We start from the raw sequence: 13,639 nt of genomic DNA, 5'->3' as shown, positions 1-13,639 counted from the left end.
AATGAGCTACTTGGCAACCGTAACACCTTTCACTGCCTCATATCTCTCCACTCCCAACTGCACGTTCATAGATAAACCACAAGCAAGCGGTCTACATTTACAAACTGGCCTGGATGTGGACTTCTCAAACGCAATGTGTAAACTAAAATCAGGGTTGCTAGTGTATTCATGGCGATTGTTTGTGTTTATTTGCCAGCGACTTCTTAAGGCTCTTTTATTCAGTTTTTCCTTTGGGTCACATCAGTGCCAGTGAGTTTAATATATTCTGCTTCTTGGCATTCATGGGGTCAGGGATGTGTTCCCTTCCTCCCACATGAGAAAGAAGAAAAGACAGTTTTTAAGGATTCTCTTGAAATCTGGGGACAACCCACTGGGGTCCAGGTATACACACTCGGACACCATTTGACGTAAACCCAGACATGCTTCTGCTCATTTTAATTAGACAGATAAAATTAGCAAGGAGATTAAGGTAAAAGGAGAAAGTAAAAATAATTAAATGTTAGGTGGAATTTACAAAAGTGAATTGAACGATGAGGTACAATAAGGAATGTAAAGAGAAACACAGACACATTTGAAACATTCCTCGGATGCCACGCGGCTTAAGCCAGTCCATAGGTAAATCAAGAATTCTCCCTTGTCACTTCTTGAATTGCAGATTCCAGTGATGTGAAAGAACATTCTCCAGAAACACTTTCCTTCTCCTTTTCTTCAGATGTTATCAGGAATAATTAATCAGTCAGTATCATTCCAGGATGGCCCACACTGCATCCAATTCAAACCACTCACCTGTTTCCTGTCTGAATTTGCAAGTTTTTTATTTTTTTCCTTTCATTTTATTTTTCTCCCTCTCCTCTCTTCCCATTGAGCCAATAGGCCGACTGGGCCAACCAGAAAGCCAAACCAACACCACATTCCAGCCCCTTTGGATTTCCTAGGGACAAAGACTTCCCAGTTCTCCTTTCTTGTTTGCATCTGTTATGAACAAGCACAGTCATTTTATAACGCAGACATACATATGTGTGCTTTGGCACACAGAAACAGGTTTTTCTTTTTTTTTTTCTTTTTCTCCAATTTGTGGTTTCTTTTTCCTTTTTGCAGAAAATGCAAACAAAAGAAAAACGAGGTTTTCAATTGAAGGTACATCTCTTCTTCAATATGAAGACATTAATTGAATTGGTTGGATCCCCATGCAGTGGTCAGCAAAGTCCTTTGGCAACTGACAGAACAACATCTGGAGACTCAGGAGCTGGGTTTTGTTCGAAGAAACTTCCCTACAGGAGTCATGAGCAAAGGGAAACGAGTGTGGGAGAAGGGAGGGGACTCTCAGGGAGGAGTACAAAAGGAGAAAAAGAAAAGAATGTCATTGGTGAGGAAGAAAATGGAACGCTGCTTCTGTTTCTTCCCTCTACCTCCTTCCCTTTCTTCCTGTGGATGGGCAACTCCAGCCCACTGAGGATGGGAGCTGGGTTGACTCTTGTTCTCCTGATGCATATTGTTTTGCCTTCACTTCTGTTGAACATCACCTTTTTATATTTTTATTATTATATATTTGGTTTCCCATGGCATCTCAAACATGCTTCTGTCACTGAGAAATGAAGGCTGCCTATTAGCAACAGGTCCGGTTGATTCTTCACTGATGGAAATGCATTCCTCAGCTGAGAAGCCAGTCTCTCCAGTATATTCCACAGTGGTCAACCTCTGGTCCCCCTTGACCTTGGTCCTTTTCCCTCCTCTCTTTCCCCAAGAAACAAGAGTTCTCATGCCATTGTTGTTGGTGACTGACTCATCTGGACCCTCATAGAATGAATGCTGTTCAGGATCTTCTTCTGATGGCCTGCTAAGGTGACCCCTATTCTCAGGAGGTCTCTAGGAGGAAAGAGCCAGAAAAGAAGTCACTTTAGTGTTAGGTCACCTGTTCGCAAATCAAAACGCATCACTAAAGCCACGCTCCTGGGAAGTAGCCATGCTACAAAAATCCAACTAGCTTAAGTTTACCCAAGTTTTTCGCAAACTTGCAATTAGAGATTTTCCTGCTCACTTTCACTTTCTCCCTCTTCTCTAATACCCCCTCAGCTTAGACAATCCTGGGAGTGCTGCGCCTTGTTCCAGGGGTGTGTTCCTTATGTACGGGCTCTAAGGCAGCCCCTTCATTGTCTCCTGACCCTCGGATGGACTGGAATTTTCCTCTGCTATTTTTTTAACACTCCAAGTGCACACTATATGGGGCTTAAGTTATTCTGTGGAGTTTTCTGCCTAAATTAGTGATCACCAGCTGAGACCGAAAAGATATGGGGCTCATCTGGTCTTCTGATGTGTCCCCTGAGTTTCCATTTTCTGCCTCCGTTTGAATTTTAATGTATGTATTTTTAAGAAGCGTGGTCTCAAAATAACTAAAATAAATATCTGCCCAATCAGGAATCCAAGGAATATGTCCAGGATAGAGCACTGAATTGGATTAATAAGAACAAGTTCATGGCTTATAGTTGACCTGTGCTAGACCCATGCATTCTTTCTCAGTTAATAACAATACATAACACTGCATGAATGCATCCCACGTGCCATACACTATCTCATTTAAACCTATGTGAAAGCATTTCATAAAATTAGAGAAACCACTGCAAACTCAATGATGATAAAAATTTAACAGTAACCATTTTTTGCGTGCATGCTATGGGTAGATAATGGATCAAGTGCTTTGTATGTGCCATTCCATTAACCTCCCATCACAGACTAATGAGATGGGCATTATTATTTATAAACAAGGCAAGCAGGGCTCAGAGAAGTTAAGTAATGTGCTCAAGGTCACACAGTAGGTAAGCAGTGGTGGAGCTGGTGTTCAAATACAAGACAAGTTGGTTCTCAGCACCCCTGCAGGGATGCTGGCAGAACTCTTCTAAGGTCCTGACTGTATTTCCTCTAAAGCCCCCTGAATCCAGCACAGCTGATTGCTTTGTACACTGCACATCAGACCCTGGTGAACCCTTGGCTGGATCTCTGTCCACAATGCCTTGGCTGTCTCGCCCCATGCCCCTTTCGGTTAGTAGTCAGCCTCCCAAGGGATACTGCTGGTTGAGATGCTCAAAGTGTTCGTGTCTTTTTGGCAAATACTTTAGGGAAGCATGCTTGAATTTTGAATTCACAGATTGTCCCACAATCTATTTTATTAAGTTGCTTATTTTCCTTTTCCTTCTTTTACCTCTCAATAAACAAATCAAATTGCTCTAATAGTGTGTGGACATGTTTTACTTTGAACGAAATCCCTTAATTTACAGTTTCACTTTCCTTTTGGTCTTCCCCTTATCCTTTTCATGTGATTATTCTCAGACTGAGAGAATTCTTTTAGATCCTGGGGGATTGATGTGACAATGGCCCCCATACACAGGCAAATCACAGTGGGAAAATGGAGTAGCCAGTCTTCATAAACACCTGATTCTATCTCTGAACTCAGTCCCTCTGATTATCTAGGGGCATCAATTTTCACTGGTTTTCCACTGGGAAGTGCTTCTTTTCTATTTATTAATTTTTGCTGTCTATTTGACAGTCATTCTTAATGGCAAGAACCATCTTTTTTTGGCATCACCAGGAAATGAATCTAGTTTTTAAGAAATGTATTCTGATGTTCAGTGGATCCAAAGCTAGACACACATTCAAACCATCTCCCTGGAGAAAGTGGTGGCTCCACCATTTCTGGAAAAAAAAAAAAAAAAAAAAAAAAACTCAGAGAGGTGGAGCTGGACTCCAGGAACACTGACAGAAAAGCTGTCGGAATGTCAGGAAGCTGTCCCTGGGGGCTCAGCTACGAGGTGGATCACCACCACTCTTTTCTGGGTCTCAGCAACCGGTTTGCCCCAGTTGCAAGGAGGAAATCCCAGCACCTTGCATTGTGCCCATTGTATAACAGGTGATCAATACGTGTTTGCAGACTGATGGATGAGTGAATCTTCTACCATAGGAAATGTGTATTACAGGCTGCCAGATTCCACAATATGTGCTATCGGTACATGTTGTAGCCCACGGAGCCCATGAAGTCCCCCTGTGTGTGTGTGTGCGTGTGTGTGTGTGTTTGAAGGGTAGAGTTAATTTCCTAGGTAGGATTACGTGAGCTTCTGTGAGTATAGAAGGTGAAATTTGACTCTTGCCAACCTTAATCCAGTGGTTCCCAAACTTTGCTGCACACTAGAATCACCTGAGGAGCTTTAAAAACCTCTGATGCTCAGATCTCACCACAACTAATCAGAAGGTATGGGAGCGAGAACCAGGCATCAGTATTTTTTAAAGGTCCTCAGGTGATTCCAGTGTGCAGCAAAGCCTGGGAACCACTGAGGCCCTGGGGCGGACAGGTAGCAGAACATTGAACTGGCAGCCAGAAAAGTAGGCTTGTGTCCCAACTTTGCCGCTTGTGAACACTAATGTCACGTAAGTTCAGAATCTGCAGAATGGAATTGGTGGAGCTAGATAAATATTTCCCAGACTACAGTTCTATAAACCCCTGTCCCTCAAAAATATGGTTCTATGGTATTTAATAATTTTAAATGGGTTCCTTTATTTCAGGATTTCTCATGGCCTTTATAATGCTAATATGAGCAGTGAATCTCCAAGAGGGTGATAAAGTACACAATACTTCCCAAATTTATTTGACTGCGGGACCTTTTTTCCAAGGAGAACCTATTAACATTTCCCACAACTGGTGCTTCTCTGAACCTTCTTAGGGGAAATGCTGGACCACGTGGATCTTTAAAACTCTTTCTGGCTCTCATCTTATTTGAATAATTCTATTTTGTGTATTCCTCTAAACTCCTGTGGGAGCCACAGACTGGTAAATAATTGTGGGGGGTGGAAATGCACGCTTATTGACAACTGCTATCTAAGCATAAGGACAAGCCCCCCACACATCTCAGACTGTTGCTGAATCAGTGCAATGCTTTTCCTGCTATGTTATTTAAAGTACTGGCTGGCTGTGTTCTTTCCATCTGGATGCTCTCTTTGATGAGTCGAGTTTAAAAACTTAAATGGGGAAGAGACTCTGGGTGATTAGGGAAATGACATATGGCTATAACTTTGAAGAACTCTCATTTGGGGCTCAGAGTGGATTTCCACCTCCCTACCCTACCCTCACATGCCCCTACATCTTTCCAAGGTGCTCCCTGTCCAGGCCTGGTCTATACAGAGACGGAGCTCCAGGGATGAGGCCAGAAATAGGACTCACAGCATCTGCAATAGCAGGGAAGGAGCACTGACCCCGAGGTGTGGTCTGGACAGAGAGATTCTCATCACTTACTCTGATGTCATCTGGGTGACCAGGTGGAGGGAGGTGAAGCCAGCAGCGAGGAAGCTGTCCCTGTACTGGACCATTTTGATGGCGCTGAGCCAGTCATCCACGGTGGTAAAGGCCGTGAAGTCTGGGACGGAGCGGTCGAGCAGGGGCTGGGAAGGCCTGGTGAGACAGAGAGGGGCAGGTGACCACACACTGCAGACATGCATGGACAGTGCCCCAGTCTGGCCTGACAGCTGACTTCATGGAAGGCAGCATTCCTGATGGAGTGAGGATTATAGTGGAGCCCTGGGCTGAACCTTTCTTCCTCATGGAATCCCAAATCAGCATGACTTCTACATCCAGGTGGCCAGTGTCTCTGCCTCCGGGTACTGTCACAGGTCAGTTAACCCAGACAGGCACATTGACACAGCGTTCAGTCTGAAGGGAACAGAAGGCTCCCAACTCCTTTGTAAACCAAAATTTAGGAGCCTCACCATTCAAAGACATGATCCTTTTGAAAATATGCATATTTTACCACAACCTCCCCAGATATATTGGTAACATTTTTTTTTTTCCCCTAGTTTCATCCTTAGCTATTTGAAAAAAAAAAATGGAGCAATGAGACCCACTGCTGACCTTCTCTGGCACATTTCAAAGCAGACACCCAGGTATCCAAACCAGAAATCCAGGTGCTATCTTGACATCTCCCTCACCCTCAACATCCATCTCCAATCCTTCACCAAGTCATAAAGATTTTGTCTCCCAAATTGCCAAAACTCATTTACTTTTTTCCACAACCATTATCCTGATTGAAGACACTATTTTCTCTATCACGATCACTGCAATGTTCTCCTACCTGTCTTTCTTCATGCATGTGTGCTCTCCTCAACGTAAGGCCCACACTGTAACTAGATACTGTTTAAAAAATTTGAACATGATCACAGTTAGAGGCTGCTGGCTATGCCCCTGACCATGAAACCATCCATATTTAGGGATCACCATTTCACTAGACTCACACAGCGGTGATGGTTGCCACAGTCTTGAGACTTGCCGGGTTCCGGATCATCTTGTCTAGGGTGTTGACAATCTCTGCAAAGCGGGGCCGGCTGTTCCGGTCCTTCTGCCAACAGTCCAGCATGAGCTGGTGTAGAGCAGCTGGACAGTCCATGGGTGGAGGCAGCCGGTAGTCCTGCTCGATGGCATTGATGACCTGCAGTGACATACAAGGAACAGGTGTGACTGCATGACTGCCACCAGCCAGTCACTCACAAATCATCCCCTTTATATCCAGGCTGGCTCAGATGCCCTTGCTCTGTGCTCACACACCTTCCGCTGTAATGGATTTTCTGTGCACTTGGTTTATCCCCCTAGACTTTGGGCTCCTAGAAAGCAGGGGCCACATCATAGTACTTCTTTATGTCCCCAGTTCCTGGTGCAGGGCCTGACACACATGGTCCTCTGTAAATGTCTGTTGAAGAATGAGCCAGTGAACAGCTTGAGCATCTCCACTCTTTAAGAAGACATAGGGCCCAATTCTGCCTTACTGGAAGCTGGTGGCACCAGGGGTAATGAAACAATGACATGGGAAACCCAGCGAACCCACTATTTATAAAGGATGTCCTCAAAACTTGCGGTGGACTCATTCTTTCATTTGGAAGGGAAGAGAAAGGGAGGAAAGGGATTAGCATTGGTGGAGCACTTACTCCATGCTGGAGACCCTCTAGATGCCTCCTCTGCATTATTTGTCATAATCCTCATGAGGCAGCAACATGAATGGACTTGGTTAAACAAATTGGTTCAAATCAATGACAACAGTCAAAATAACAAGGTGGTCCAAAATGAATACTGTCATTCAGATTTTGGTAATTTTCACAAATTCCAGAGAGTAATTTTGTAAGGATTTTAGGAACATTAAGTACTTTGTTTTTCAGATCTTTGTGTTTTTTCATCTAGTACATCTTAACTTCAAATGCATTTAAATCAGTTATGCCTACTCTGTGCTTTTTACATTCAAAAAATAATTGTAAGTGACCCAAGTGCTAAACATATGAATTTATTATGGTACACCCATAATGCAACAGAAGGCCTAAAATACAATGTAGGCCTTAAATTGATACTATAAAAATCTACCTATTGAAATGGAAATATGCTCATATTGTAATAGGCAAAAGAGCTGGCTGCATAACTTCAGGTATAGTATAATCTTGCTTTTGTAAAAACCAAAATAAAAACCAACTATTACACACATGCATAGAAAAGACCTTAGAAGGATATACAGCATGGTGTTAATAGCAGTTGCCTCTGGATAGGCAGAAACCTGAATGTTTTTTATGTTCTTCTCTTTGCTTGTTTGAATTTTTTATTTTCTATAATAATCCTGCATTGATTTTATATTAAAATAAATAGTTAAAGCATTTTAAACAACAAAGGAAATAATTTGGAGTTCAGGGGGTTTTTGGTGTTTTTGCCTCTACTTATAAATAATCAGATTCATTTCAACTGAGTATTCTTTCTTTTTTATATACTTTATAAATTGGTCAAAAAGTGAGTATTTTCAGTTAGTTTAGTTTTTACAATTTCTATGCACAGTATGTAGGACATGAGACGGGAGATGAGATAAAATGATAACCAAGTCACTGGAGATAATCAAGGTGTATTAGTTCTTCCATTCAATAGGGTGAAAATCAAGCATACAAACCATTATCAATTTTATCACTATATTTAAAAATCCAGTGACTGGGAATAGTCTCTTTTGAACACTGTGTTGCACTGACAATCTTTTTTCTCCTCTAAACTGTAGTCAATCAAATTCCCCTGCTATCCTCTGAGGACAACCATTTTAACCCCATTTCCCCATGAGAAAATGGAGGCATAAACAGTGAAGTAACTTGCCCAGGGGCACGCATCTAGCAAAAGATGGGGCTGGGAACAAATCACAGCGGTGCTTGATTTTAAGTTTTGAATACTTCAAAAGCTGCATTTCCTAGGCCTCTGTTGGGCTGTCAGAGTAATCTCAGCCTGGAGAACAGCCCCTGGAGGTGTCTGATGTCTTCTCCGTATGCAACAAGGGCATGGAGCTAAACTAAGTAATCTATGAGAATGAGCAGCTGGGCATCATTCCCATCAGCCTGGCTCACAAACCCTGCACCCTTTTCCAGTTCCTTCCAAATAACTAGATTGAGGGTCCCAGTCACAGAATCTCCAAGTGGGCTTACCCATTGAATGGCCCCTGGAGCTCCTTCTGGGTTGCATAAGGGCAAGTTAGGTAGGGCCAGCAGGAGGAGCTAGAGTCCAAATTCAACCTCTCATAGTGCTAGGGGTCCTCAAAGTCTTCCAGTGCAGGCCAGTTAATGTTCCTGGTGGTCCCCTAAACTAATGCCATCTCTGCTCAGATCGTTAGATGCTAGAGCTCCAGATACTAATTTTCCTCACCTGTCCTGGAACAAGAAAGAGCACTGGAGTCAGGGCCTTTCTCTGAGAGCACAGCTCCGTGGTGTGACCAGCTGATCCAAACTCTTCTGGCAAGGGATCAAGAGAATGGGGACCCATACACATGCTGAGTCTTCTCCCTGTAAGCTCTAGACTGAATGGAATTCAATTCTGTTTCCCTTGTTGCCTCCACAGCATGGCATCATGGCATCCCACTGGCTATTTTTTTCTTTTTTTGAGATGGTGTCTCACTCTGTTGCCCATGCTGGAGTGCAGTGGCACAATCTCGGCTCACTGCAACCTCCACCTCCCAGGTTCAAACAATTCTCCTGCTTCAGCCTCCCGAGTAGCTGGGATTACAGGCACATGCAACCATGCCCTGCTAACTTTTGTATTTTTAGTAGAGATGGGGTTTCACCATGTTGGCCAGGATGGTCTCGATCTCTTGACCCCGTGATACGCCCGCTTAGGCCTCCCAAAGTGCTGGGATTACAGGCATGAGCCACCTTTTTTTTTTTTTTTTTTTTTTTTTGAAGACTGTTCTGGTATTTGCTCTTTGTTTGGTATGTTTACTTTCTTTTTAAGAGGACATCAAAAAGCCACTGATTTCTCCTTTCTGGGCAGGTCAGCTAGGAGCACAGGTCCATTTGGCTGTGTTGGTGAGAGTACTACATAGTGCATAGACCTTGGAAAGCTGGTTTCAAATCCAAGTTCCATTTCTTATTAGCTATAGAACCTTGGGAGAGTCACCTGACTTCCTGAAACTTCACAGATGAGATTGTTACAAAGATTAAATGACACCGAAGTGATGCGTGTTGAGCACAGCACAGATGAGTAGTAGGATGAATCCTCATCACACAGAAGGTGTCATTACGGCTGTGTCTATTATAGTAGATGTCTTCCCGGCAAAGAAGGGAGCTACTACTGCTCATTTTGGAAGTCCAGGAGGATAGTGTTTAAAAGCACCAAGGACTTTTCTCACTTTGCAGGGTAGAGCGTAGCCGTGGGAACCCTCTACCATGTTTGTGTTTAGAAAATGGGACTTTACTCCATTTGTTACTCCTTGTAAATAATTTTGTATTTATTACTTGAGCTGATAATCTGGGAGCATTAATGCTTCTTGCACATAGGGAAAAAAAGTGTGCTTTTACCCTTCAGCCCAAAGGAAAAAATACTGAGGTGTTTCATTGGTATATGAATAGCATTTATCCACTCAAGTCTTTGCTTGAAGTACTATGCCTTTGGAGATTTGTATTATCTTCTTTAGGATTTATGTGTTTTCTAAATTTCTGAGCACATAAAATTTATAGTCAAATTACAACATCATTATATCAGAAAATAACTTTGGTCTTCTAATAGGACTTTGAGATCATTCTCTGTCACACTTGCCTCACTAGCAGGTATGGGGAACAGGGAGGAGTAGAGAAACACCTTCATTCTGGCTATCTGATGATGGCTGTAAATGCCAGTGACCAGGTTTGAATTGTATGGAAAGAGATGGCCTAAGGTTGGAGGCATAGGGTGTCCTACTGAGCAGAGTTGAAAACGGAAGTGAGTTCTGGGCTCCTTTCATTGGTCCATAAGAGGATGAGATAAGTGGCTATTGAGCAGATTGAAGATTAGAATGAAATCAGATGGCATTTCCAGAGAGAAGCAAAAGTAAAGCTGTGGGGGTAAGGAGACCAGTCCAGGCAACTGTTACCCAGAGCTCTCTGCTGTCTCACTTTGAAAGTTCAGCAACAACTCTTTTGGCCGTTGCAAAGGCCAGTGTAAGCAAATGTCCTGGGACCTGGGATCTAATTAAAGGGGCAGGAAGGAGGTGTGGTGAGGGGGTTGCCTTTATTCACCTGTACTGAGAAATGGTAGGTACGTGGGTTCGGTAGGGATCAGGTGCAGGTAGTTTGACCCCAGGTGCTCTCTGGGACTGGATGGAGTGACTAGAACTCCTCCGGGAAATGGGCAGAGCCCCTCCTCTTGCCCTTGCATTTTCAGGGCCTGCTCCCGGCTGCCCCCAGACATGTATTTCCCATTAGTGAGTCAGGCTGTGGGTAGTGCCTACTCGACCTTGCACTGGAGAGAGGGAAGTGGAGGAGCTCAGAGTAGTGGAGAAACCAGGGTAGAGTGGGTTAAGTCAAGCTCTGATGTTACAATAAGACTGCAGTTCCTCTCCACAGACACTGCCACTCTCATTATCTCTGTCAATCAGATCCAAGCAGCAGAACTTCCAAGTTGCTCTCTCCGGCTGACAAACTCTCTGTACATGTTCAAAGACCTTCCTGGGCTCTGGAAGCCTAATTACCAGCACTCCGACTTGCCTCTGCAATTCTCTTCCTTAAAACCTTTCAATTGTCATCTGTAAAATCCTTTACCGCCACCACCTTGGTGGTTTCTGATGAGTGAGGCTTCAGTCCAGCAGCTGGGAGCTCCTCCTGGCTCTCTCCCAGGCCAGGTTGTAAGAGGCTTTCTGAATGGGCATGAAGTCACCTCTTGCCTCCCACGGGGAGAAAATTGTTCTTGAGACGATGCTTAGGGGCTTTATTTTGAAGAAGCACAGCAAAATTAGAATAAACTGCTACTCTACAGATGTCCTTATTCCCTCTGAGACCCATCTCAAATGTCAAATATCCAGGAAGTCTTCCCTTACCTCCTCCACTCAAATGTTCTCAAAGCCCCGTGTTTATGCCACTGGACTATAAAACCCTCAAGAATAGAACCAGCAAGCACAGTGCTTAGTCACAACTAGCATACACTGACTGTGTGTTAAATGAATAATCTGGGAATTCTGGAAGTCTAATATCAGAAATTTTATTTGTTTTCAGCATTGACGAAAATATCTTGAATGTGAAATCCTGCTTGTCAGACAGTTTTGTAATTCATTCTATATGTGCTGAATTGTTCTTTAGCAGATTAAGGTCTTGGGCAGGATAAGATGGGTCTGATTTTTCTTTTCTTTTTTTTTCTTTTTCGAGACAGGGTCCCGCTCCGTCACCCAGGCTGGAATGCAGTGGCGAGATCTTGGCTCACTGCAATCTCCACCTCCGAGGCTCAAGCAATTTTTGTGCCTCAGCCTCCCGAGTAGCTGGGATTACAGGCATGCACCACCACGCCTGGCTAATTTTGTATTTTTAGCAGAGACAAAGTTTTACCATATTGACCAGGCTGGTCTTAAACTCCTGGCCTCAAGCAATCCACCCGCCTCCACCTCCCAAGGTGCTGGGACTACAAACGCGAGCCACTGCACCCTGCTGGGTCTGCTTTTTCTAGCTAACGTGTTATACTCATTTAGCAGCTGGTATAGACAGAACCAGAGTGCAGCTGATTTCATGAAAGCAGGCTTTGTACTAACTCCACCACTTACTGATTTGACATGCTCCAGGAGCAGAGGCAAAGTGTTGCTAATCACAGATAATAGAGGACGTAGACACCAGCCATGGTTGACTTCAGGACCTGGTTAAGGATGCAGTCATGTCACCCACTCCAGGCTGGAGCCACTCTGCCCATGGCAACAGGGAGTACTGTCACAGAAGTACCCCAGCTCCTCTTTCCACAGTCTCTCTGGGAAATTGCCGCCTTTCTCAATCTTCTGAGCAGCTGCCATGGCACTAAACCTGTGGCAGGATAGCAGGCTTGCCGACTCCACAGCTTACAAGTTCCTCAGTGTTCACCCTGGCACAGAGGGGGTTATAGTGTGGCTGGCTGCCAGTGGACTTAGATCTGAACTGGGGACCGTTCTTTCTCTTTTAGCTGTAAGTTGGGAAGGATAAAAACTGCCCCCTCTCCCAAAGTGATGGGAAGGGCAAGCAGAGAACACAGATATGCAGCTTTGCAAATTGTAATCCTCTCAGCTCCAAGGGGAGGTTATGTATTCAAAGCACAAAAGAGGCCTGGTCCCTGGAGATCAGCTCAGGGTGAGAGGCAGTGTTGAAATTCAGGCAGGACTTTTCACTGGAGACTTATCAAAGCAAATCATCCTAAAAAGGCTTCCTCACCTTTTAGTAAGTATGGAGCAAAGGTTCTCGTGTGGAACATTCCAAAAAGCCTCTATTTAAAGCATGTTAGATGACCCTTCTCTTCCTTTCTCACCTTTTTCCCTTGAGGGCATCCTGGGGGAGTGCTGACCTCCCCGCAGACAGAGCCCCTCTCCTGTGGTCCATCTGAAGCTGACCAGCTTTGGAAAGCTTTCCACCTCTTCCTTCACTGATAGGTGATATGGGATCATAGAAGAGTGAATTCTCAGGGAAGAAGGGCCCTTTACAATTCCTCTCTTTAAAGCTAGGAGGTACAAGTCCCACAAAGAAACTGCAACTGGCTCAATGGAGCACAGCCATTAGAGGCAGAGCAGGATGGGAACCCAGGCCCTGGCCCTTAGTCCAGTGCCTCCTTCCCCTCTGTCGTGCATGGGGAAGGAAAACACAGAATCTGAACGCTTAGAAGCAGGGTAGACTTTACTGCTTAATTTGGGGCTGATCTATTCATGGTCCTCAGCCATTTGGAATTAAACAGCCCTTTGTCTCTTGGGTTGGGGTCTGTGGCCCTGGCACCTCTACAGGCTTTGTGGTCATAGGGACTTTCACACCTCCATCCTGGGCTCTTTGATTAGTTCCAACATCCATGCTAAGGGTGTCCGTGTATCCCCTGCCCTGAACACTGCAGGTTCAGGTTATGAGGCCATGAGCTGAAAACAGGAAGAACTGGTATGCTACTGCCTTTGGGATCCCTTCAATGGGGGTTTGTAGTGACGAAGTGCTGCTGACACTCACATCTTGGTTGGACATATCCCAGTAGGGTCTCTCTCCAAATGACATGACTTCCCACATGACAATCCCATAGCTCCAAACGTCGCTGGCTGAAGTGAACTTGCGGTAGGCGATGGCCTCTGGGGCTGTCCATCTCACGGGGATCTTCCCTCCCTGAAAGGAGAAAGCGTGGTCAGCCCAACCATCAGGTTTCTGGTTG

General features: G+C 44.4%; 1 protein-coding gene across 1 annotated transcript in view; it reads right to left on the bottom strand.

Annotated features, from left to right (window-relative positions):
- Positions 1–405: 405 nt before the first annotated feature.
- The window catches only part of EPHB1 (EPH receptor B1), a 459,890-nt gene continuing 446,656 nt past the window's right edge, over positions 406–13,639 (bottom strand). The window contains exons 13-16 of the mRNA XM_023187903.2: positions 13,444–13,593; positions 6,271–6,464; positions 5,279–5,434; positions 406–1,866 (exon numbers count right to left, since the gene is read on the bottom strand). Coding sequence (XP_023043671.1) covers positions 1,758–1,866; positions 5,279–5,434; positions 6,271–6,464; positions 13,444–13,593 — 609 coding nt within the window. The 3' untranslated portion in view covers positions 406–1,757. The remainder of the gene's footprint in view (positions 1,867–5,278; positions 5,435–6,270; positions 6,465–13,443; positions 13,594–13,639) is intronic.

The sequence above is a fragment of the Piliocolobus tephrosceles genome, chromosome 2, assembly GCF_002776525.5.
Source record: "Piliocolobus tephrosceles isolate RC106 chromosome 2, ASM277652v3, whole genome shotgun sequence".
NCBI lineage: Eukaryota > Metazoa > Chordata > Mammalia > Primates > Cercopithecidae > Piliocolobus > Piliocolobus tephrosceles.
This window is presented reverse-complemented; position numbering and strand designations above follow the sequence as displayed.